General features: G+C 27.6%; 5 protein-coding genes across 8 annotated transcripts in view; 3 read left to right on the forward strand and 2 right to left on the reverse strand.

Moving 5' to 3' along the window:
- The first annotated feature begins 414 nt into the window (after positions 1-414).
- Positions 415-2130, forward strand: LOC114124161 (FUN14 domain-containing protein 1-like). 3 transcript variants are annotated; one of them, XM_027987346.2, is made up of 4 exons: positions 415-581; positions 685-929; positions 996-1191; positions 1314-2130. In XM_027987346.2, exons 2-4 carry the CDS (start codon positions 757-759, stop codon positions 1392-1394), a joined length of 450 nt encoding a protein of 149 aa, XP_027843147.1. In that variant the 5' UTR covers positions 415-581; positions 685-756; the 3' UTR covers positions 1395-2130. The 3 variants fall into 3 exon arrangements, with proteins under 3 accessions (XP_027843147.1, XP_027843145.1, XP_027843146.1); XM_027987344.2 differs by having other exon boundaries at positions 1631-2130; XM_027987345.2 differs by having other exon boundaries at positions 439-581; positions 753-929; positions 1631-2130.
- A 397-nt stretch (positions 2131-2527) lies between these two features.
- On the reverse strand, positions 2528-5063 carry LOC114124160 (uncharacterized protein C1orf198 homolog). The gene is made up of 3 exons (XM_027987343.2): positions 4583-5063; positions 4199-4419; positions 2528-3829 (listed from the first exon to the last, which is right to left on the reverse strand). Exons 2-3 carry the CDS (start codon positions 4409-4411, stop codon positions 3425-3427), a joined length of 618 nt encoding a protein of 205 aa, XP_027843144.1. The 5' UTR covers positions 4412-4419; positions 4583-5063; the 3' UTR covers positions 2528-3424.
- Positions 5064-9008: 3945 nt separating this feature from the next.
- On the forward strand, positions 9009-11062 carry LOC114124159 (protein dpy-30 homolog). Its single transcript, XM_027987342.2, has 4 exons — positions 9009-9214; positions 9303-9385; positions 9479-9609; positions 10504-11062. The coding sequence occupies exons 1-4, from the start codon at positions 9202-9204 to the stop codon at positions 10589-10591; spliced, it is 315 nt and encodes a 104-aa protein (XP_027843143.2). The 5' UTR covers positions 9009-9201; the 3' UTR covers positions 10592-11062.
- On the forward strand, positions 11062-26438 carry LOC114124157 (meckelin). Its single transcript, XM_050202568.1, has 16 exons — positions 11062-11233; positions 11330-11482; positions 15603-15901; positions 15999-16232; positions 18688-18996; positions 20600-20724; positions 20799-20964; positions 21041-21325; positions 22392-22625; positions 22912-23043; positions 25095-25228; positions 25329-25509; positions 25593-25715; positions 25775-25877; positions 25948-26090; positions 26302-26438. The coding sequence occupies exons 1-16, from the start codon at positions 11065-11067 to the stop codon at positions 26380-26382; spliced, it is 2871 nt and encodes a 956-aa protein (XP_050058525.1). The 5' UTR covers positions 11062-11064; the 3' UTR covers positions 26383-26438.
- LOC114124158 (GTP-binding protein REM 1-like) overlaps positions 25972-26853 on the reverse strand; it is an 84743-nt gene continuing 83861 nt past the window's right edge. Inside the window, exons 7-8 of one of the 2 annotated variants that reach the window (XM_050202569.1) lie at positions 26586-26810; positions 25972-26061 (exon numbers count right to left, since the gene is read on the reverse strand). In XM_050202569.1, coding sequence (XP_050058526.1) covers positions 26033-26061; positions 26586-26810 — 254 coding nt within the window. In that variant the 3' untranslated portion in view covers positions 25972-26032. Of the gene's footprint in view, positions 26062-26134; positions 26811-26853 lie in introns of those variants that run through there. The other variant, XM_027987340.2, reaches the window with a different exon arrangement.

Consider the following 26853-nt stretch of genomic DNA (forward strand, 5'->3'; position numbering starts at 1 on the left):
TAAAACATACCTACCATTATAGAATATAGCGGCAGTTCCCACATTTTTTTGATTTACGCATCATTAAAAGTAAAAAACGTAATCACACTTTCCCAGAATAACTGAATGAACACATTTAATTATTTTTTTTATTGTAGAAGGTATAGTAAAGGTAATATATTAGTGTACCACCACCTACACAGATATATTATAGAATAATAGTTAATTCTATATTATATCTGTGCCCGGCATTTTAATATAATGTTATAAATAAATGTTGAATCTTGAATAGTGAATATTATATTAAGTAGTGTGCCGCCGTGCCGGTCAGACTAACCAAAAATCGAATATGGTGGCGTAATCTAGCGGTTAAAAATAGCGTGACACGATAACTGACTAATCAGATAGCAATTCTCTTGTTTATTTCGTTATATTGGCCATGCTGGCGAAATAAAAAGATTGAAATCTATTCCGTTTTTGCGTTAAAAAATGATAGGCACCTAGGTCCTAAACAATAGACACCTAGTTCTTACTGTTCATAGTTGCAACGAACTACGAAGTAGTAAATCGCCATTCCGAATTTTTCTACATTCTATTTACTAGTAAGTGACTCATGTTCTGTTCTGCAATTTTCACTCAAAAACTTGTTTGTTTTTACCCGTTAATATATTTTATCTTTTGCTCATTGATCGTTTTTATTTATAGTATTAACATTCAAGTTATATTACTGCGAACGAATAATTTTTGGCTTAAAAATTGTTTTTGATCAAAAGAAATATGGCACCATCAGCTGCGGTGAACAAAAGAGATGATGACATTCCGTCGACGTCTGAAAATTTTGATTTAGAGAAGACGGCCGAAGAAGCAAAATCTTTAATTGAGAAAGTCATCAAAGATGTTGGCAAAAAATCCGCAACTAGACAGTTGCTATTTGGTTCGGCGTCTGGATGGTACTAAATTTAAAAATCTTATTTGGTTATAATGTATTTAGTTTATACATGTGGTATTATTTGCAGGGCAACTGGTTTTATCATGATGAAATTGGGAAAAGCCGCTGCATTCACTGTCGGAAGCGGTATATTAGCACTACAACTGGCCAATTCAAGCGGTTATATTAATATTAATTGGGATAAATTGACCAGAGGTGTAGAAAGAGTGGCAGAACGAGTCGAAGACAGTACAAGTGACAAAAAGCAAGGATTATTGAAGAAGGTAACTTATACACAATGTAATGTGTACATTATATGTATTATGTCCATATAAATTCCTCAATTTTTGTACTTTTCTACTCTTGATGAGATTTATGAGTTTTCTATGTACCAATTATCTTTTAGGTCAGAAACATTGTAGAGACCAACTCCATTATGGCTGCTGGATTTACGGGTGGTTTCTTCCTTGGTGTCGCCTACTCATAAACAGATTTTCTATACGCAACATTTATGCATTCTTTGCACAACATTTTAATTATCACAAGCTAATATTTCAATATTGTAACTTCTATAAAATAATAACATTAGTTGATCACAAGAATTCAAGATATATTTGAAAAATATATACAATATTCATTAAAACTTTTTAAATTGGACATAAATCATCAATTAATTATCTTTAATTTTTGTATGATATTTCTTTATATATGAAACGATTCCAGGTGGGGCGCTATGTCGACAAGAAACTAGACAAGGCTGAGGATTTATTAAGGAAGAAAGAACGCAAAGCTAAACGTTGGTTTAATCGTATATCTGGTGACGAGGATGAGTTTGTTTTTGAAGAGATTCATGTATTCTTAGCTTCTTACTTAGTTGGCCTTGTTCTTGGAATTTCTTGTGGAATAGTTACTCGCTGAAATGATCATTGAATTATACGCTTTTACACTATTAAAGAATCTTAATTTTGTATAATTGTTTACATGTATATAGCAAAACACTACTACTAATAGTTCCACATTAATTAATTTAAATAATTTATCTATCAAAAGTTATTTGATTTTTCATTTGTTTACTAAATATACTTAATTAATAATTGTATTGTATTATCATCGTACTTTATTTAGTTTAAGTATTATTTTGATACTAGTCAGTTCAAAATGAGTTGTTCCATTCATTTATGTAATGTTTTGTGATCAAATAAATTATGAACCTAGGTTTTTAATGTCTTGTTTATTTATATTTTATTGCCTAATGCCTTTCAGTAAATTAAATTTTACTAAGTAAGATATTGTTTTGTGAACTATTCCCTGTGTATAAACAAACAATAATATTAACAACTAGTGATTACATTATTTATTTTACCAAGTGTGTTAATCATATGTACAAATTTTATACTTCAATGTAACCCTAAAAAAAGAAAAGATTAAACTGTACTTTTTAATTATACTAAATACCTAAGAAATTAATAATTTGAATTTATTTCGTTTATGAACATTAAGTGGGGGAATGGGTTTAGGGCATTGATAAAATCAGTTGAGCTATGGCCAATTACCATGACCTTAAACATAATATTTTGGTTATTTTTTATTACCTAAAAACAAATTATAATAGATATCCAATAAATCATAAAAATATTTAATCAATGATAATATAAGTTCTATTATATTACAACCTACTTATAATTTATAATAATATAATTAATGTTAATAGTGTTATTACAATATTACTTATAATTATAGTCCTATGTATTAAATACAGACCATTAATACATATTTTATAAATTTATATACATATATAAACTTGTATAGCAATTTATAGACAATTGTATAATTATTTAATTTACTAAGACAAATTGCAAATTGGCAAATTGTTGACATGCTGTATTGAAACAACATAAGCAAGTTCTTCACTAAATAAAAAAAAATAAATAATAATTAGCTGATGTTTATTGTTGATATGTAATAGAATTTATTTGCAATACATACAACATACAAGGTAATAATTTATTAGCAAATGTGCTTATAATTATTTTAATATTTTGTATTTGATATAAATATAGTAGTAATAATAAGGAGTACTTATAGAACTAAAATAAATAATTTTATGTGAAATGTAATTAAAAGCAAATAGGTAACAAAAAAAAAAAAAAAAAATTGTATATAGGATTAATACTTAGCGTTTACACATAAGAGTATTTTTGGTATTTAACAACAGTAAATCTTATATAGTATTATACAAATTAAAAATAAGTTGTACACAATTATAACTCTATAATGATAAATTCTGATTCTAGATGATATTTAAGTTATTTAGGAAGTTCATACAAAAATTAATAAATTGTTTTGAAGTAATTAATTATTCTACTATAAAATTATTTACATACATAAATAATTCTAATAGTAGCTATTCCATTCATTTAAATATTTTATACAATTATTAATTATGAAACTTGTTATGGCAAACCAATTTTATATTTGTTATGACCACATATATAGTAGACTATTATTAATTAGTAATTACCAATTATCTAAAAAGTCATATCCTGTCTTTGGAATAGTATCATCATCATCATCATCATCATCATTATTAAGAATATTATACGTAGAATCTTGAATTGTTTGCTTAGGACTTAAGACTTGTGGTGGTGGAGGTGGTGGCGGAGGAGGAGGGCCTTTAGGCTTTGTCCTATCATTTTTTACTGCTTTGTTTTTATCTTCAGTTGGCATTAGCGATTTGAACAGAGCATTAGATTTAATTTTACTAATGAGTTTGTTGTCTTGCGGTTCTTTGGAAGCTATTCGTTTCACGACCGTAGTTTTACATTCATTTGCTGAGAAATTCTCTCGGACACTATCAATATGTTTGCACAGGTCCAACTGACTGCGTGTAAACCAAGAAAATCCACCTTCGGAAATTTTTTTCTAAAAAAAATAATAAAATGTCTAATGTCTTATAAGAATAATTCTAATTGATGATAAAATAAAATGTTCATCTTAGTCATCATAGTATCCTCTAATAAAACTTAATATAAATATTAACACTAATGAAAAATGTAATTGCCAAAACTGCCTGTGTTCTAAATTAACTATATTTATTAATCTTGTTTTTGAAAAATTCATATTTAAAATGTACATTTTGTGATAATAATATATAAAAATATAAAATAGAATAGGTTCATAAATATACGCAAGTATAAATTAAATATAATATCCTCCACTGGTCTGTTTATTATAGATAGGCGATACTATTAGTTTACACAAGAAAAGTAAACATGTCATAAAACAACTTACGTCGGATGTTTTATACTTTGAATATTTCAATACAGTTTCTGGGCTAATAATTGATTCCTCCAGTATTTTGTTTTGTTCGTCAACAGTTAGCTCAAGCCATAAAGATTGATATGCGTCCTTGGTAGCATCAACGTCCTTGCGTATGCGTTCTGCGATCGGATTTATCGTGTATAAATAATCATAATAGACGTTTTGTGACTGATTTAGATCCATGCTAATCTCTAAAACAGAAAAAACACAATATTGCCCCGTGTCAGTAATTAGCTATAGATTACAACAGTAATTTCAGTGATTGGTTATACATTTTTATGTTTAAACAGTAACAAACAGTAAATAAATGCAATGTAGATAAATAGGAAAAGGTTTTCTCCTTAAACTCCTTACCTGGAATGAATGATGATGCCTAGGAAAATGCTATAATTTACAAATATATTTTATTCATTTCACCAACAAATTAATTTTTCAATCACAACTATACAACATATTGATTGACGGGCGACGTGTTTCATGAACGATTTTTGACGTTGTTATAGTTAGTTACAGAATACTATACATTGTACCTTCTTAGAACGCTTTTTTGACAATAATAATATCAAATATTACACACAATTATCAATACCGACACAACAATGTTGGTATTCACTCGAATTTATAGGTAATATTTTTTACTTTCTTGTAATTACTAAGTATTTCGATATCAAATTACTCAATTTGAATGTGATTAATTGAATAATTTAAGTGAATTCCGATAACAGTACAAGTAGAACGCTATCATTTACAAATAGTCAAGACATAAAAAATAATAAAATTGTGAAAAAATTGCACTGTATTGCCCGAGTTTCGTATACATGTATTTAGTACTATATTTATCTGGAGTACCTTATCATAGAATTCTATGACCATATTATAATATATTTTTGTGATAACATTAAATTGTAATTGCTATTATACAATATAAATTATAATATATTATTACTTATTACAATAATACTTAGGTATAAACAATTTAATAATATTAATTAATAATTATTTAATTAATGTTATTGGTTGACGGTTGTTGATCAATAATTTTCATTAATCGCTCTTTATTGTTATTGACGTTAATGTTGTTTATTTCTATTTATTACTAGAACTAGACTGAGTAGACAGTCAGATTCGGAGAGTAGAAACTTAATAATAGTAATGAGTAATGATGATGTACAATTATTTATAAAATATGTATAATTCTTTATTTACGCGCAACAATGATGACGATGTGTAAGATGTGTAAATATTTCTCAATTTTATTCAGAATAGTATTTTAAATACTTGTTGTCATTTGTTTTTTAAATACCTACGTAGGATTCGAATGCTTTCATTTAAAAATATTTAAATATAAATGCTTTTTAAAAGTATTCAAAATAGTTGACAAATACTTTTTAGTTAAATAAATTTTATATTAAAAATACTTGGAAGTATTTGTACAATAATCACAAATAATATTAAACACATAACCTTCTTAAAAAAATTTAAATTAAATAATTATATTTTACTTACATATACATAATATGACCGTGGTAAATTTTTCTGTTATTTGATGAATTTTTATTATATAACATAATCTAAGTCTAACCATTATAAAATACTAAAATAGGAAATATTGCCATAATGGTCGTTGTATTTTGTCATATCTTATTATATATTATAGAACATAATATTTTGTTTGTTCATTTGATTTTTACCTATTTAATAATTTGATATAAATATATAATAATAAAATAATGGTCATTAATGGTACTTCGATGTTGTGGTAGCTTAGTGCCTGATGAATTTCCTGAAAATCTAACAATATTTGTTCAAAAAATATGGCAAGCTATAAAAGAAATTGGTATGTAATTATTTATTCATTATCAATAAATCTAAATTCTATATTTATTTTATACTTTATTTGTAGGTGTCCCTCTGACCCTCTGTACATAAGTCATTACAATTTACAACACATTACTGAAGCTATACTTAGAAAATAATTATGCATTCTCTCCAGTCTCCACTGAATTTTTAAAAGATTTAGAAAAAAAAAAGTATTGCATCTAATTATTAAACACTTAATGACAGACTTTTGTCAAAATCATAGTAAAATAATTATTTTACTATGGTCAAAATGGTGAAATTGCTGGTGCTAGTCGTATATTAGAATATATGATGCGCGATAAAGAGCTACCTAGAGCTACTAGAAAATTATAGATACCTACTGATTTGCATATCATAGACCAAAATGAGGTGTATTTAAAAAAACGAATGTGTTTATTCATGTTTATTTATCATCAATTTATCGACGATTTAGCAACGATTATCTCTATTCTATGACCATATCGGCCAGCCACCCGAATTAATGACTGGCGAGTGGCGACTGCACAGTGCGCATCACCTTCACCATAGTTCATTCTTCAGAGTTCAGACTACAGTCCGCATGGTAGCCGGTTGGTCGTTTGTCATTACTAGTGTTCTTCAGTTCTCGCTAGAATATACTTAATATTATGGAAGACAAAAATGAAAAAAAAAAAGTAAACAATTTCTACAAAGATTGTTTCCAATTCAACCTGAATCCTCAGATAAATCGTAAAAAGGTATGTAGGCAGAGCGCATTCAACTAGAAAGAAACTGATTGAAAGGATAATTGCTGAAAAAAAGATACTTTCTTATATGATAATATTTCAAATACAATTGACAATATTTCAAATACCTACAACTGACCATATTTCTGAAACTTTTAATAATTTACATGATATATTTAAAAATATGGCATTGCCTGATGAACGGTTTTTTACTTATTTGCATAGGTCTCCGAGAATGCATAATTATGCCTCTAAATCGATAATTTGATTACTTTATATAAAATATTATTGATTAAGAAGACGTTCCCTTTTTCTGGGATGGAATTCTAGGACTCGATAACATCTTCATCGTCTCATCGATGATATTATAAAAAATATCATCGTACACCCGATGTGTCGTGAAAAATGTATGGTATGTTTCAAACCCAAACTACCGAAAGGTATATTTTTGATTCAATATTTATTATTTCAATATTATTCAATTTATTACCATAGGTAATAGTATAACATCTGTAAAATATTCTCTTTTAATAGGTAGGTGTATAAACATTATATATTATTATTTTTATTTTTTTATTAAAATATTCTTGTTTACTCCACGAAAAAGTTTAAATATTTTAGTGATACTGGGCATTAAACGCCTTTCTTTCTTTCTTCGCCTTTTTTTTTTTTATTACAAACTCTGACACACATTTTTTACGTGTATACATGGCAAGGATTTACCACTACAATTCCCCGGTGGTCACCCATCCAGAAACTAGTGGTAGAGGCCGGTACTTGCTCAAGCACGTTGCGTGATTAATCGCAGGCAGCACGCTATGCCAAGCCACGATATTTTTATTGTTTTTGTAAGTATTGGTCGATCAGTTTGATTGTTATATTCAACCGACAGGCTTGACAATCTGAGTTTTATTATATTTATTATTTAATATAATTGTGCCAACAATTTTGTATTTTATTATTATTATTAATGAGATTTTAACAATATTAAATATTTCAGTGATACCGGATCTTAAACGCTTCTTCCCGCTGTCAGGTGTTATATTTAAAACTTTTTTTGTCATATTTTGGACTGATTGGCGAGTGGCGAGCGTAATCAACGGTATTTTTGTATGGGTGTTTATGTTTTTTAAGTAACATATTATTGCACATTATTGAATCCGCCACTTGATATTTTCATTTTTTTTTTTTATATATATTTTTAAGCCCGGAAACTATGACTATTAGTTGTTTTTTTTGTACTGTTGGTTAAGACACGTACATGCGTGGCAAGGATTTACCACTACAATTTTGGGGAGGTCACCCATCCAGAAACTAGTGACAGATGCACGAATTATTGGGACCAGAATATGTATACAGTATAAACGCATAATTATTATGACATTGCAATATTGCATAAAAATATGTATTATGTTCAATCCCATATGAACTTTACTGTCAATAAATCATGACAGTTTAAGGTGAAAACTTCTACTTGGAATTGTTAAGCCCCTGGAGACGTCATAAATATTCTAACCACGAATTTCCTACTCGCACTTAATTTGAATTTTCGTAACATGAAAAGGGGTATCAGAAAATTAACGCATTTGAATAAAACGTTCAGGATATATGCATGAAAGCCGAACTTATAGGCATAACCAGTACCTACTAAAGTAGTACAGGACACGCGCTCAATGGCGGTGGCATAACTTATTTATAAATAAAAAACGTCTTATAATATTATTATGATTATGACCACAATTTACACACACTAAAATATAGAAGACTATTTATTGACAGTTTAATTGTGTACACTGCTATGTATAATTCATCAAAGTGTTCAAATGACTATTTAACAGAGTTATTTTTTATATACATCATAATAAATGCATTGATACTTTAAGGGGTCCGATGCAAGATTTTCAAATTTTCCGCAATTCCATAAAATTTGAAAATTAAATTTTGTATTTTAGTTACCACCTAAATTATAATACTTATAATACGTCTTATAAGTGCTTTTCCACTAATTTACTACCCGATACCTATATGAGGGGGGTTCTGAATTTAAGATATTTTTGCTTCTTATCACGAACTAAGATATATATCTTAGTTCGTGCTTCTTATCAATGTTTTAAGTTAATATTTGATAATAGCCAGCTGTGTATACGAATGATGGAGTGGCAACGTAGCGTTGTTATTATCAATAATAATGTGTACAAACTACAAAATATATATATTAATAAAGTTTCTATCATCTATGTATTGTATTTACTATTTAGTTACTAAATACTAATATGTAGTTTGGTATGTAGTTGTATCTTACATTTTATTTTTGTGAATTCGTATACTTCGGAACATTTTCATTCGGAAGATTGGTAAAGCGAACTGAAATAGTGTTTACAATTATATAGATTTTCAATTGTTTTAGACATGTCAGCGTCTGGTGAGCTCATTTTTTCCACGATTAATTTCAACCATTAACATTTACTGTAATTATTGATATTATTTGTTTTTCATTATTTCGCAAATAGAAACCACCAACGGACAAGTGGCTACTACTCCAGTGGCACCGGCTGTTGATGCTCCACCAGAGTCGAGTGTTTCAGAATCTCAGGTATTGATTTATCATTGTATCAATATTGAAATACAATTTTAATGCTAAAACTTTAATATTAATGTGTATATTTTGTTAATTTTAATATTAAAGAAGGTAGCTTCCTCCGAGAGTAATGCTAAAAGGCTGAAAAATCCCAAACACAATGCACCCATGCGCCAATATTTAGACCAAACTGTAGTTCCAGCATTGTTAGTAGGCATGAAGGAGTTAGTGAAGGAGAGGTAAACATATTTAATTGTTATTTAATATTTATAATAATCATATTAATACATAATATTTACTGAAATAGGTAGCGTATCATTAATGTTTTTCTAGTACCTATTAATTGAATACATTTGAATGATCTATAATAGGTATCCAGTAATATTTGTAATATTTGTAATCTTATAATATTGTACTTAAATTTAATTATTTTTAATTATTAAATGGTATAGGTAGATAGGTATAATCAGTTTGATTATTAACTGCTTAATTAATAAATTCTGAAAAATATAAAAAATTGTTTGTCAGTTCTCTATTTTAAATTTATTGATCTCAATTATTAGTATTTGATTAGTATAATATATTATATTATATTTATTTGGGTTTTATACCTTATTTAAATTCACAAATCAATTTTGAAGCTGTTTAATGTGCATTAACATAGTTTCATTAATTAATAAGCATTCAGAATTCTGATAGTAGACTCGTTACTCGTTTGGAGTCAACAGATAGGTGTCGCCCACCACATATTATGTTTTTTTTATTTTCAATATAGTATATTTCAGGGGTGGCCAAGCAGTCAATCGAGATCGATCGGTCTATCGCAGATAATTTCAAAGTCAATCGTATTAGAATTTATTTTTAGGGCCACGCGTTCATAATATTATGTTTCTTAATAATTATAGTTATTCAATAAAAAAAATTCTACGGAAGTCGATCTTTAAACGTGAAGTATATTTTAGTAGATCGTGACCAAAAAAAGTTTATTTTTTAAGTATTACGTTGAAATCTATATTAAATTATCAAACAGTTATGTTAACGGATAATTCAGTAATGTTATGAGTAAAAAATAAAATATGTATGTATATAAAAAACTAAAAACTGTTTCTAATTTTTATTCTTCAAACTTTCAGACCTCCTGATCCATTGGGGTTTCTAGCTGCATTTTTATTGAAGTATAAAAAAGAACATGTGGACAAAGACTCAATTTCAGAAACATAAATGGATTCATTTTCTTCAAAAAATAATTATAACAATTAAATAGACATAAATAATAATCACATCTTCTTATGCTCTTAAATTTTTTTTTTTTTTTTGCACTTATATTCAAATATTATTCATTTTGTGTGTACATAAAAATTCTTTGTTTACCAAGGAAAATGTTAATTTTTTTTCTAATATCGTAGAAGGCTGATAAAGCATTACATACTTTTTTTTTATATAAAGGGTTTTTAAAAACTAAGTTACTGTTATAACTCAATGATAAAAAATATTTTAAACCCCATTATTACTATTATGTTGCCATGGTAATTGAATCATAACAAACTGATGTGCGTAAAAGCATATTAAAATCATGTAGGTATTCTTAATCGCATTGGTGTTGTAACTATGATTTATTGTATTAATTAACAATTTAATATTTTAATGATTCAATTATTTATTTTAGAGATTAAAAATCCGATTTCAATATAATTATGGAGTTATATTATTTGATTATTATTTTAAGTTTTGTAAAGTTCTGCTTATCTAATAGAGAAATTGTTACATTTATTACACCCGAAAACTGTTCTGATCGTGAGTATTTTGTTCCCAGTTTAATGTCATGTATACCATGTAATGATTACCAGAAATCATCCTTAGATCGTAAGTAATGAATATTAATGATAAAATATAATAATATATATGTATATATATATTATATCATGTTATATTATCATGTTTTTTTTTCTATAAATCAAGGGTTGAGTTGTGTTTGTGAAAAAAATAGCAGAATTGTTGACAAAGTTTTGGAGTTTTCCTGTAAACCATGTCCATCAAACTTGACAGCCACATCGGATCATTTGCATTGTTTGAAAAAGACTAATGTTTCATGTGGATTAAAAGACATAGAATGTAGGTTTTATTGTTTGTGGTAAATATCTATCTACATTTACACTTGAGCACTCCATAGGAAATAAGTCAAATAACTAAATATTTTGATACTAAATTAGACTTGTTCATGGTAAATTAATGGTATATTAATTATTTGGTTTCTTTTCTTGAGCATCAAATTTAATTTATTAAACTGGCATGGGTTTAGTCTATTACTGTTAAAAATGTCTTGTGTATAAATGGTAATAATAAATAAATATAGGTTCTTGTATACTCTGTCCATTGAGTTAATATGTCATGATCCAATGACAATTTATTCTTCCGTACATCTCCACATAGTACTCTGCCACATTGGAACCGGTCTCGATAGCAAGATGTTGACTAGGGTTGAACAGATTCAGCGTTGTTCTCTAGCCAGACAAAGTATTATGGTAGGACATTAATAGTTTAAATTCACTTTAACTGATAATGAACAAATGATAATTTAATAAAAAATATGTATACTTGATACTCATTTCAATAATATTTTTTCAATTTACAATTACTTTTTAATATTATTACAATCTCTTTACTAAAACTTAAGTTTATAGTTACATTTAGCTTACAAATTGTATTTAAAAGTAAATAGTTGCATTAAAATACTTTAAAGATATTGCTTTTGCAACTCTGTATTTCATAAAATGTAATTACATTTAAATTAAGTATGTTAAGTTAAATTGAATAGTCAAAGAAACAGATTGGTTTATATTGTTCCTAACCACATACAATAAATCAATAGGTATAGAGTTTATATGAGTCATTACTTACCAAGTCATTTAAATACTCCATTCTATTTCAATGTATGTAAAGACCTATAAAACTGAATCTTTACTTAGAACAAAATAATTTTAAAATATAATATCATCTAGCTAAGAAAAAAATCTGATATATTAAAACAAATCAACTCGTACAACATTTTATTGCTGTCCATAAATTCAAAAATACACAAACCTTATATGGAAATATTCAATTTCATTTTATTTTATTATTATTGAGTAATGTGGTATTTAAATAACTATTAATTTTTTAATGAAAATGACACAAATAGTATAAAAATATAATAAATATGAAAAATGAAAAATGAAACAGGTAACCTGATAAATAATAATCACCCACTTATAAAAAAATTACAAGTTATTATTGAAGTTAAGCTTTAATGGTTTAACTGAATTAAGCCACAGTCAATCATTTAGTTTAATTTAAATCTTCCATTATACAATTTAAGGTATAGGTAATTTTTAGACCTTGTAACAAACTTACATTTTTGAATTATATTTATGTTAAGATCAGTACGTGATTTGGGGGAGAGGGGACGGAGTCCCCTTTCTTTTTAAATTTTTTTTTAGTGTACCCCTTCTATTAATTTGAAACGGAACGCTAGGAATGCAACATTTACCATAGTGAATTTGTAAATCATCAGTTTTTCTGATGCAAAATATACCTGTCCTATAAGTTATAACCTATAGCCATAATATTTGTACCTACATTTGAATCTACATTGATTGTTAAATTGCTAAGAAATTGACATTGCGTTATGCCCACATAAATATAAGCATATATCTGTGATTATGCCATAGATACATTTTATGGATTAAATCTTTATAAATCATATTATAAATTATAATGTCATTGGATGTTTTTTTTTTTTAGAATAATTAATTAATAATTTAACATTTAATGTTTAAAAAAGAAAAATAATTAATAAACAAGTGTTTTTTTTTAAAAAATATTTTTTAAATTTAATTTAATGATTTTTTGGGATAATGGGTAGCTGAAAGGGGTTGTATGACAGTTAATTTTGTGTGGAACGCTTGTTCATCAAACATCCGCTGAGTCCCCCTTTTAGTTTTTTTCCAAATCAAGCACTGGTTAAGATGAACTGGTGCAAATAGCCATTAGCGAATTTATTAAGTTGAACTATAATTTTTGTCAACATGTAACGCTTAAACTAAATTAGATACAGCACAGCTAGCATCTATTGGGTGCGTTGGAAATTGGAAATATGAAACTTTAAGTCTCCCGTGGCTGTTAGAAGGACAAACAATAAAATTGGTACCTACTTAAAGTTTTTTTTTCACATTTTTTAATTATAAATACTATTATTATTTATTATATTATATTATATATTTTTTTATAAACATCTATACATAACTTAAAAGGAGATAGTTATAAGATAACCTATGGAGTAGGTATATTGCTGTATGAGTATAAACCTAACCATTGATTTAATTATATTATAATTTATAAAATCAATGGTTATACCATCAATAAATACTAAATGGGTGTAAAGAATGTTTCCTAGAAACAAAGAAGAATTAGACAGGATAGGTAACAATTTGGTGAGGGGGTTTGGTAGAGTTGGTGACAAAGATTTTTGAAGCTTAATTTATTTAAGTACAGAAAATGTTTTGTTTAGTTGAGATCATTTAATATTTTAATATACAAATTAATCCTCTACCTCTCTACCTAAAAATAAAAATTCTAGTCTAACTGGTCTAAGTATGGCACATAAAGTATAGTATTTAATAATAAAAATATGCATTGATCATTTTGATATAAGTAATATATCTATTCATTATAAATGTATAAAAAAATTATTTAATTCCTTATAAAGTTATAAATAATAGAAATTGTTCCTTATGTAAAAATAAGGTATAACAATTGGGTGAAAATGTTTTGACATTTTATTTTTCATAAAAATAATGATGTTAGGTATATTTTTACATTTTACAAAGTATAATATTAGGTATGTTTGATAAGTAATTAATAAAACATTAGTTTGTTGAAATTTTAATTCTAATTCATAAACTAATAAACTATATTGTAAAAAGAATCATTGGAAATATAAGATAAAATTAAAATGTAGGTAAATCATAATTAAATAGTTCGTAAATATATAGTAGGTACCTATTATGTATGAACGTATGATAAATTCATTATGTATAAGTCAAAGATGATATTATATTAAAAATAACTAAAAACCAATAAGTAACTATGAGGTTAAAATTTAACATGATTACCTACTACTATTATAATATAAAATAATCTTTTTATGTCCAACTAATTTATTATGAGAATAATAGGTACCTACCTAGGTACTTAAATAAAGTGGGGTGAAATTTTTGTTATTTTTTTCATTTTCTTTGTAAGCATTTCAAGGGTCAAGGGATACTTAAAATTTAACATAAAGAATATATACCTATATTATGTATATTTTTAATACAGTTTTATCTATATATATCTTATATTATCATATATTACAATTCAGAATAATTTTACATAATACCAATGTATATTTAATCTATGTGACTGCTTTCATTCAATTTAAAGTTTATTACCAAAGTAGTACCTTTTATTAAATAATATATAATTTAATAGTTTGAATAGTGAACACTGAACACTAAACACATCATTACTTTGATAGGTACCTAGGTCGTAGGTACTTACACAAAATAATAAATATACTTATATACCTAAAATAAGTAAAAGAAACAACGAGAGTGTGGCAAATTGATAAATTTAAGAATTCAATGATACTTACCTACTTACATAATACATTATTAAAAAATGGTGGACTAAAAACTTTTAAATATAAGATCATGTTCTAAAAAATATTAAGAATAACTTATTTCAAGCTTTAATGTTTAAGGTTTTACCTAATAGGTACCTACTTAATTATAGTTCAACACCAAAATAGAAAATTAAGTAGAAAATGATATCTATTAAAATAAAAATTTGAAGTTCTTTTCAAAATAATTGAAAAAACAATTTTCATCAAATATTTAAACTAGGTATCAACATTTACTAGTCATGAAATAATTTTATTTAAATACCCATTTTAATTATTTTTGTGCCATTTAAAGGTTTTTTAAATTTTACCTATATTGCTTATTTTTATCAAGAACCTTTTAATACCATTTTGTAGTGAATCGGTTAGTATTGACTCATCAGTCATCACTCACAAGTTAGTAAAAATAATACAATAAATTCGGACCCTGGATCTGTAGATAGCACTAGGTTAGGACGCTATAATAATAACAATTATTTTTTTTTACTGTGAAAGTAGGTACAATTTTTTGAAATTTTGTTTTACATTATGTAGTAGAAACTGAACCTAACGGTTTGTCATTGGCACAAAAATCGTGTATCCGCTGTTCACCCGGAACATTCCCGTCGTTAGATCGCAAGAAGTGTTTACCTTGCCGAGTGGCGAATTGCACATGTCCACAAACTACACACGAGTTGCTTTTAGACGGAACACTGTGCGTGTTTAACCAAAATCTGACCTTGTGGCCCGACGAAAGGGAGACGCACATCGTTGAATATGACGTCGTTGGCGTGGACGTGGAGTCTAAATATTTGAAAAAACATTTGAGAGCGCTTCTGTACAAATGCGTCAAAGTATAAAATATTATATTAAACTCATATATAGCCCACCGCATAGTATTGTGGTACCTAGTAATAATTAATATTTGACGGTAAAACACGTGATTTTCAGATGAAACACAGGATGTCATGCGAGTCTCTTGGCAATCTATGTGTGGTTCAAATGTACAAGGACGAACGAAAAGTCAACCCATGTAGAGTGTTTAAAGACTACAGGCGTATACCTACTTCGTCGGATGATGACCGTTTACCATTGCCATGGATTTACTATGGTGAAGGAGATGCTTTTATTGCGATGAATAGAAAAAAAATTACGTCCAAGTACACCATAAGGCCCGGCAGTCGTGTATGTATCTATAAATTGATTACCTATGTTATAGGTATAGGTACCGTCCATTAATATTAACCTTCTTATCAAATAAATCTCCATTTTTCATTACTTATGATTTGTGCCGAGAAATAGCATTGAAACGTTGAGTTCAGTAAAAAATTTTTAAAAAAAAGCGGTTTAATTTTATTATTTTAATATTATTATCCACCTCATCGATCCAGAACCGCGAAAAAATATTAAAATACTACTAATTGTTTTAACACTAAAACCTAAAAATAAACAGCTTATTGTACCGCCTAGGCATAGGCTATGTAAGAATGACTGGATTAGGGTAGTTTGAGATAATTTTATATTTTTTTTCAGATTTCAACCAACGAGAATCGTTGTATTGCTATATTTAGTATTTACTATTCAATAATGCATAAAATAATAAATTCATCCTTATACACAAACCCAACAAACCAAAAAACGAACCCTCCTCATACAGGCCAATAAGCCTTCTACCAGTATTAGGGAAATTATTTGAAAAAGTGATGCTCAAACGAATTAGACCCATTCTCAAGTTACACAAAATTATACCAAATACCCAATTTGGCTTCAGAGAAAACCACTCCACAACCCACCAGATCCACCGAATTATCGACAAAATAGCCTCGTCGTTTGAGACCAAAAACTTCTGCCCAGGAGTATTCTTAGACGTTTCACAAGCGTTCGACCGTGTCTGGCACACCGGATTACTCTTTAAGCTAAAAATGTTCCTCCCGACTCCACTCTACTTGTTGACCAAATCATATCTACAAGACCGCTCATTTCTCGTCCGCCAAGGAGACTCCCTCTCATCACAATTCAAAATCTCAGCAGGAGTACCCCAAGGAAGTGACCTATCACCAGACCTCTACAACATTTATACAGCTGACATTCCCTACTCCGAAAATACACTGATAGCCACTTACGCCGACGACACGGCAATCCTCTCATCCCATCCTGATTCCACAACAGCATACCAAAACCTCCAAACTCATCTCGACAATATCTCACAATGGTCCACCAAATGGAGAATAAAAATCAATACAGACAAGTCCTTTCACATTCCTTTTACTTTAAGAAAAGCTGTTCTTCCTACAATCTATTTTAAAAACAATCCAATCCAAACCACAACTCAAACCAAATACTTAGGTCTAATTTTAGACAAGCGTCTAACTTGGGGCCCACACCTCAAAACTAAAAGAAAGACTCTCAACACCAGACTTCATCTACTACGACCAATCCTCAAGTCCAAACTCTCTATTGACAACAAATTACTATTATACAAATCAATGCTAAAACCTATCTGGGCATATGGCATACAAATTTGGGGATGTGCCAAGCCTTCCCAAATACGGACCATACAAGCCTTCCAGTCTATTTCCCTTCGCCTAATAACATCCGCGCCATGGTTCGTCTCAAACCTCTCACTTCACAAGGATCTTAAAATTGAAACAGTCTCCAAAACAGCCAAAAACTACTACAAAAAGTTACACACCAGAACAGCTAACCACACAAATCCATTGATTTCCAACTTGGCCAGTGAATTCATACCCAATAACCCCCCACGTCGATTAAAAAGACACTGGTGTCGTGATCTCCTAAATCCCGACCCGCACTAATCGAATAAAAAAAAAAAAAAAAAAAAAAAAAAAAAAAATTAACAAAATAAAATAAAACTCTATCCCCCAAGTTAGAGGGTATCCACACTGGTGGGCCTCCCTCCTCACGCCATTCACGTTGTTGTTTCTTATTATATTATCAAATTTACTTATTGTATGTATAAATATTACAGATTGTAAATATTCTATTTTAATAAAAAAAAAAAAAAAAAAAAAAAAAAAAAATAATAAATATATAAAAATATAATAATAATAATGATGTATTGATGTTATGTTGTTACTTTATTATGTACATGTATTATAATTTATATTATACATAGGTTTATTAAACTTGAAACAAAGTATTGTTTTATAAATTGTTCAATACATTAAAAAAGAAATTAAAACAAAAGAACAAAGTTTTAAACAAATAAAACGTTTGTTTTGTATTATTTAAAAAAGCCGTTTATTTCCAACCTTATACTTAGGTATGTAAATTCCAAAAATTTAAATTAAATTACCAACATCAAATAAGATTTGGTACATTTCAATATTTGAACAATGGTCAGTACCTATTCAATGCTGTTAATATTTAGTATGATTATTTACCATGCTATTGTATAATGTTATGAATATAATATCAATGTAAAATAATAACCTACTATAATAATTAACAATTATTAAAAACAGTAATAAGTACTCGCATATTATAGTAATAGTATTTATTTTATTAAATAAATTACATTTCCTACTCAACTAACCATCCACCCACCAAATATTTAGATGGTTGAAATGATGTGTAGATGATCAGCTTCACAATGAATTGATGATGTATTTAATTTTAGAAAAGCAAATTGCAGCTGGTCGCTGCCAGATATCATTTGAACGGATCGTTTATTGAAGTATCTGAATTGAGTCCCGTCGAGCTTCAGCTGTGTCCTGGATTGTGGAACGGCATCGAATCGGCATTCCGGTTTGGTGCTCGATACTTCCATTCTTGTAATATACCAGCAAAACAATTGATCGGGCAAGGGTCCACAGAACCCATATTTTATGACTTTTATTTAGAATACGATGACGGTAAAAAGAACATGTTATATGCAATACCGCTGTTGGTACGAAACATTAAAGTGGGAACAACGTATCCAAATAAGGTGAGTTTATATTAAAAAATTAAAATAATTAATAAACTTTAATACCTATAATACAGTTGAGGTTTTTAAAATTTTTTCTGGGGGGTTCCTTCGATATTATTTTATGATATATTAAGAAATATGTGTATTTATAAATAATAAATGTATAATTACCAGATTTATGTATAAGTCTATATCCGCATTTAAAAATCATAACAGCTAGTCAAAACCCGAGCGAATAGCCCAAACTTGGAGCCTTTTGGGTGGTTTTGATCTCCTGGGACCTGGACCGTCCCCTTCCATAAAACCATTACCTACTGACTTAATTTATAGTATAATATAACTATTGTGATCTCATTCAGTAAGCGTTGACAACATTTTTACTTGTAAGATCATTACAAGGATGAATTTAATCCATAGTAAGGGGTTAGGATATTTATGACTTTTATGACTTAGTTTATGTAGATACTTGAAAAAATGTATGCAAATGTCACTAAATATATCAAAGTATGCCCTTAAAAACTATTAATAATACATATTAATTATAATTTTTTTATTTGCTTTTAAAATTCAATTTTTATAAATTTGGACAATTTGGTCAAAATCATAATAATTTAGAAATAAAAAAATGTTTATGGATAAGGTTTGAAAATGTAATACTATGAATCTCATAAGTAAAAAAAAAAAATAAATAATAATAAAATAAAAAAATTAGTAATTACAGTTAAAGAAAGTTTTCGTATTTATAATTTGTCTTTACTTGTAATTAAAATTATTAAAGAGTTTGTTAGCTTTCAATTAAATGTAATGATTCATTACCACATTTACAAGTATAACTTTAACAGCTTCATTACTACTGTTATAATATGCGTGAGCTTATAATTTCAACTTGATTATTATTATTGTTGTTAATTTTTTATTTTATGCAACCACTACTATACGATGTAATTTTGTAATTATTATTATTTTTATATCTATGGACCCCTTTGAAGATACGAGCTTTTCTAAAAAGTTCTATAGCTTTACAAAAGTATTTTGTAGAACTGTTATTTACTTTTATTATTTTTTAGAACTTATACAAGAATATTGAATTTAGGTATTAGGCACATAATTATTTAATTATATAAAATCTACAGGTTTACATTTACTTAATAAATTGAACTAATTGTATTACTGGTGAAGTTATCATTGAAGTTTTCAGAAAATTTATTATAATGACTACCCATAAAAAATGCTCTAAACGTTTAAAACGCATATTGTCTGATTTATGAACACTAAATAATTAGTAAAGCATCATAATGATTTATTAATGCTCATTAAATCTATGTAATTTTACATATTTATCTCATATTCTTCCCACTCAATCTATAATTGACAATGTATTAGTAACAGTTAAAATTACATATACTATTCAAGATTATGTAAAATTTTAGATAGGAAAAATAACTATCTGATTACATGGATTTAATTTTCGTGTAATTTATTGTCTCAAATAATAAGAATAACGATTATAAAAATCGTTGAGTTTAAAATGTAAACTTTTGAAGTAAGTACAATAAAAGGTTGTCATTAATATGATATTTATCTAATATATATTAGATAATAGACAATTAAATTATTTTAGGGTAGAGATACATCACAATGGTTGTTAACAAGACGTATGTTTCTGATGGATCTGTTCAGTGGATATTCTATTAAGACAGAAGAATTGCCAAAGGTCATACAGTACTTAAAAAACATTAAACTTGTGTAAGTGTTGGTAAAATAAACGTAGATGTAGATGGTACATTATTAACCATGATTTGTTATTTATAATTATACAGAGTACAAGCTCAACGAGAGATCGAAAACGAAGGAAATATCTATCCACCGTTTATGGTTTTGGAATATGGTCAAATAACTGATGAGAATATATCTTCGAATGAGCTGTGCCCGGTGACGTTCACAGTAGAATTTTATATGGAAAACGATATACTGCACTATGTTGACGTAAGACTGTCGTGCAACGTGTAATATTCTGTCTGCGTTTTTCGGATAGCTTACCGTTTTATCGCTTATTCTTCAGATGAGTTTGGGTATTCTCAGTGGTTGTGTATTCATCTGGAGCTGTATACACACGTGGAGCGAATCAAAACGATGCGGAAGGATGGCAATCGACTTGTGGACAGTTGGACAATTTGCGATTACTTGTTGTTCACACTTTGCCAATATGATATTTGCGGTTTGCCTACTATTGGCTGTTCACACGATGTTCTTTTATAAAGCTCAAAGTGTTGTTTATATACTTTTACCGTCTCAAGACCTGGAAGCCGTTGTTAATCGTTATATAACTATTGCGTTCATATTAAAAGTATGTATATCGATCAATACTATCGATGGTATTGATGTCCTAAAACCAACGTAGATAATAATATAATATGGTAGTGATTCAAAATGTTAAGATATAGAACAGCATTAAGATGCTATTTAGGAATTTAGATTCTGAATGAAGCGATAAATGTATTGATTTTACAATAATGTACCTATATGTGTTTTTTCGTTGTGTCGATAATCACCTTCTGAAGAAGTGAAAATGTTGAGATTTTCAACACAATATCTATCTCTTGTGATAGGAAAACTAATCTAGCTGATAGGTACTTGTGGGGGGGGGGGTTGTGTTAAAAGTAAACAATTCAAATTTAACACATGCATTACAACGACTGGCTTATTAATGAGATAGGTACACTTAATCTCTACTGTACATTAAAGCGGTTACTTACTTATCAGGATTGTACCCTTTTATTTTTAGTTGAGTTAGCCTTGGTATCTTGATTAGTATTCATATTATAATTTATAATACAGTCATATTATATTTTTATAACATACAAAGTTCATTGAATAATTTAAATAATTGTCTGTTGGACATTTAATTGTGTCCAATTAGTTACCTTCTATGCGTAAGAGATTAATTTTGATACTAAGACGAGTTAGGTAAATGTAAATGGTGTATTTAAAAATGACTTTTAAAAACCAAATGTTTTGGTGTGAATATATAATTTTAAGTTTTAACTTAAGCCAAATTAAATATTTATATAACTAATAACTCATATACGGATTTTCTTTGATATTATATTCGTACCTTGTGTTTAACTGAGCAAATATTGAAATTTTCTTGAACATTATTAAGCTCTTTCATATTTAACTATTGTTATACAAAAGTGTTTCGTTCGTATTATGTACTATATAAAAATAAAACTCAACAAAATTCATATTTTATTTCAAAGTTCTTTGCATTAATAAAATATATAATATGCAAAAACATACATAGACAGATATGACATTTTCGTTACCCTAATACATGCTTATAAAATATTGAGTAAGATGTACATGTTATCAGAAACTTATAAATATGTTATTTATGTTAATGTGTTTTGCAGATTGTTGAAATTGTACGATTAATATGGAAACAAACTACCATTGATATATTTTTAGTAGATTGGGAAAAACCAAGAATTTTATCAAGTCAGAAACAAAATGGTATAATGGATACACAAAAGCAAACTGTAAGCATATGGAGAAGCTATTTTGTAGCAAACGAATGGGCTGAAATACAGACGAAAAGGAAAATTAGTTTGCCCTTGCAACTCTTGTTAACTATACTTCTCTTAAAAGTATGAACATAATAATAAAGTATATTTAATAATGTGGACTTTTTGAATTACGTACCTAAAATATAACAAGGTAAATTATGGTGATTCCAATAACTTATTTGCTTACAAATAGGTACGTAGAGTTTACCGAATCATACGTTATGTAAAAGTTAAAAACTGTTTGATGCATATTGTTTTTTTTACTAAGAAATAACATTGTAATACCTATATATACTAAATAAATAATATAAAACATAATAATTCTACTTAAAATAATATATTTTTTACTTTAAAAAAATTGTTTTAGATTTATGGTTTGGAAAATTGGGCTGCAGCTGAGCCAGAAGTACATTTAACCAAAGTTCCATATAGACCGATTAGTCAGCTTTTGGGATTTGGTATACTTGTTATCGTGTTCAGTATCGTGTACATAGTTCAGGTATGAAAAATCCTGTGGTTATGCATTTTATTTAGCTTTATGATTTATTGTTTGGAATAAAGTTATTGTTATGGCCATAAACCATGAACAAACAATCATTCAAGATTATTGTGATTATTTTCGTGGTAATACTTCAACGATTCTAACGCATGATTGTACAAATTCAATAATTTATAATTGACTATCGTTTTCTTGGAAAAGTTAAAGAACGTAGGCAAGTGTGAAATAGAGTATTTGTATTTACCTTAATTTAATTTTTAAAACCCTCGTGTTTTATAAATGTGAGATGTTCCGGTCTATTTCAAATTCTATTTTATCAATCAAAGTCTTAATATGATGAAGTATATTTTTGAACGGTTATCAGTTTATCACTTTTTGGCCTCTCTTTTGAATGTGATTTTTAGTGAAGTGTTGGTTATTATAGTTATATATAACTCATCAATCATAATTAAAGGGTATTGGAAAAAATTGTTTACATTAAATTCTTCATTTTAAGATTATGTTAGGTACTCATATCACCTTATTAGCTATTAATTATTATCTTATATTAAAAAAATTTTCCAAGAATTTTATAGTCTATATTTAAAATTAATTTTTGTAGAACTCGACTAAAAATATACTTCTTATTAGTGGTTCAAAATGCTTTTCATTACATTTATAACACTACTCTTATTCTTTTATTTTATTTTAATTTAAATTATTTTACTAAGATTAAGATCAAGAATAATAGTTTAAGACTTATTTTATGTCTACTTACTTCTACTTCATTATTTGAAAAAATAAATATTGGAAACAAAGTACAAGGATATTTAAAAGGTTGAAAAAACCAAAAGTTATAATTTACACATACAAATTTCAAACATCAAAAATGAAGATGTAATAGTATAGTTATTCAATGTATAAAATGTAGTTATATAGATGTTATATGAAAATAAAAATGCAGATAAATTTGAAATATATCGATCAAGTACTAAACCTATAAATAGTGGCGGCTCATGGTGCTCAAAGTGGGTGTTGTGCATAAGTCTATATAAAATATTGTTGTAGTCCGATATAAATATATTGAAATATTTATACCATGTTTAAGAAAATAATTTACATACCTACGAACATAATACCTAATAATATGCGTAAATTGTATTAATTAACACACAAAAAAAAAATTATACATGAATTCAATTCATTGAAATACGATTGAACATTTACACTGACAAACGGTGTTCTGACTGAGCTGCACACCAAATGATGTGTATTTATTACATAACTTCAATAAATTATAGGAATAATATTTTCGGGTATATAAGCGAACATAATCTTTTTTGAATTAATACAATATTATACAGTAATTAGTATGAATATTGAAAATACATTTTTTTACTATTTTATCTGTATTAATTTATGTGGTGTGCGCACACTTGCACAGGTAGGCTCGAGCCGCCACTTCCTATAAACATGTTATATTAGTTCAACTTGACTAATAACTCTTGACCGAGATAAGGTATTATGTATTAACCATTAGGATTATTACTGAACACAGAATATATAATATATTCAAAATCACCAAACAGTAACATTATTCATAACAGAGTATAAAGTAAAACCAATCATGTGTTTTGAATTCAGTATTTACTTTTTACAATAATCAATATTTTAACAGTATAATGTAGTCCTCTTTAAAAGGAAAATGTACATGTTTTGAAATGGTTTAGTGTGTGTTTGTCACTGGTAATGACAACATTTTAGTATGGATTAAATATTCTATAGTATATTTAATCTATGATTTTAATAACAAAGCTAAACAATGCGTGTTTGATAAATGAAGCAAACATTTGGGATTTTTATTTAATTACCTATTAATACATACAATCAATATGGTAGTTGGCTTGATATTATCTAATCTTTATGATTACCAGTTAGATTACATGCTTTATGCGTTATTTTAGTGCCAAATGTAATTTAGAAAAATAAAGGTCTGAAATTATTTTATTGGAGGAAAAATATTATCATTTAATTAGTTGTGATTAAAAATATATATTTTCTACACATTACAGTGGATAACGACAGTAGCAATATATGAGAGGTATATAAAAAATTGTATACAGCAGTTTGTCGATATCTGTTCTCTGGCCAATATCAGCGTTTTCATTTTGTCTGCGGAATTTTTCGGTTATTATATACATGGCAGGTAAATAATTTAAATAATTTTCAATTCTTAGTTCCAAATGAATATTATAAATTTATGGCAAGGCCAAGTGCCAAGTGATTTAATCATGATTTATTTATAGATCAGCTCACGGATTTTCGGATACTGACATGGAGAGTTTGATTGGTCAATTGAGGAGAGAAGAAGACAATATGGTAAGGCATAGAGGTTTGATGCCAGGTACTGATAATCAGACGTTTGAGATGACTGTTCCTTCATCGTTGAAAACATACTACCGACGAGTTATGGCACCATTGAATAGTGTAAATGCGATAAGAATATATTATTTACTATTTAAATAGGTATGTATTCGATCTTATTTTGTTAAATCATTATTTTTTTTTAGATCCAATCCAAACAGCTATCGGGTTCGTCGTTTAGAATTAAAAAAGTAGACAAAATGGATATGGTGAAAATAGGACAGGCATACAATAATATGAATAAATTCTTAGCAGCATTCTTGGATCATGTATGTAAACAATTTCACTATAAAATCAAAACACTTTGACTGAATATAATTTTTTTTAGGCTTTGAAAGATTTGGATTACGAAATTCGCGAAAAAACTTTTGTTGAGAAGCTATTAGGAATTGAATACTCAGATCCCTTGGACAAAGGAGTATTTTTCATAGGCGAGTAACAACTTAAAAATTATTTTTATAATATTTATATATTTAAATGATATTATTTTTTTTTTTATAGATGATGGCCATTCATTTGATCAAGTGATTTTTTACGGAAACGAGTGCACTTTAGTAATATTTGACTTGATGATGTTGTCATTTTTTTACGTACTTACTGAAAATATCGTGCTCTCTGCAATCATTACAGGATTTTTAATCAAGGTTTGTAGCCACAGGAATTATGCTTAAAAAATTATTACGTCATAGATAGTTATAAATTATAATGGTTATATTACTTGTATACATGTATGCAACTTTATTTTACTACTTTTATAAATGTATTTTTTTTTAATTTATATTGTTTTACACAAATCATGAATACAATTTGTCTTTTATAAATATTAAAACTTAATCGAGTAATGTGTTTATATAGGTAATGAGCGTCATCAGAACAACATTTGGCAAAAGGAATTTAGCCAAGAAAACCTTAATTGATGAGAGGTTTTTGATATAAAAACAAAGTGGCATATATTTTAACAAATATTATTTTATCTTAAGTTAGATATGTATTTTTTTTTTTTTTTTTTTTGTAATATCTATTTTTTTTTATAAAATTTGTAAAGTTTGTACTTAAGGAAAAAATATAAATTAGGTATTGGATAAAGAAATTGGTCCACGAAAAATATTGTATGTTATGTTAGTAAAATAATTAAATACTGAATAAGTTTTCACTGGATTTGACGCCTCTTAAGTAAGCTAAAAAGTCCTTATATAGTTTTGTGACGCTATATTTTTTCCTTTTGCTATTATACATCCTTTCTCTGAGTGGGTTTAGCTTGATTTGAGCCAAAATTCCTACTAGTAACTTGTCCACATTATGATCAATACCACTTGAAGTTTCGATAAATTTACAGTTCCAACTGTATGCCAAATTGCGTCCAACTGTTTAAAAGTAAAGTCGGTTTGTAATACTTTTAAATTAATA

Source organism: Aphis gossypii, chromosome 3, assembly GCF_020184175.1.
Source record: "Aphis gossypii isolate Hap1 chromosome 3, ASM2018417v2, whole genome shotgun sequence".
NCBI lineage: Eukaryota > Metazoa > Arthropoda > Insecta > Hemiptera > Aphididae > Aphis > Aphis gossypii.

Coding starts and splice junctions, on each gene's coding strand:
- LOC114124157 (XM_050202568.1), top strand. CDS start 11,065: ATGGAGTTATATTATTTGATTATTATTTTAAGTTTTGTAAAGTTCTGC. Junction 25,229..25,328: donor GGTTATTATATACATGGCAG/GTAAATAATTTA, acceptor ATTTATTTATAG/ATCAGCTCACGGATTTTCGG. Junction 25,878..25,947: donor CAAAGGAGTATTTTTCATAG/GCGAGTAACAAC, acceptor TTTTTTTTATAG/ATGATGGCCATTCATTTGAT.
- LOC114124161 (XM_027987344.2), top strand. CDS start 757: ATGGCACCATCAGCTGCGGTGAACAAAAGAGATGATGACATTCCGTCG. Junction 930..995: donor TTTGGTTCGGCGTCTGGATG/GTACTAAATTTA, acceptor TATTATTTGCAG/GGCAACTGGTTTTATCATGA. Junction 1,192..1,630: donor AGCAAGGATTATTGAAGAAG/GTAACTTATACA, acceptor AAACGATTCCAG/GTGGGGCGCTATGTCGACAA.
- LOC114124160 (XM_027987343.2), bottom strand. CDS start 4,411: ATGGATCTAAATCAGTCACAAAACGTCTATTATGATTATTTATACACG. Junction 3,830..4,198: donor CAAAGTATAAAACATCCGAC/GTAAGTTGTTTT, acceptor TATTTTTTTTAG/AAAAAAATTTCCGAAGGTGG.
- LOC114124159 (XM_027987342.2), top strand. Junction 9,386..9,478: donor CGAGTGTTTCAGAATCTCAG/GTATTGATTTAT, acceptor TTAATATTAAAG/AAGGTAGCTTCCTCCGAGAG. Junction 9,610..10,503: donor AAGGAGTTAGTGAAGGAGAG/GTAAACATATTT, acceptor TCAAACTTTCAG/ACCTCCTGATCCATTGGGGT.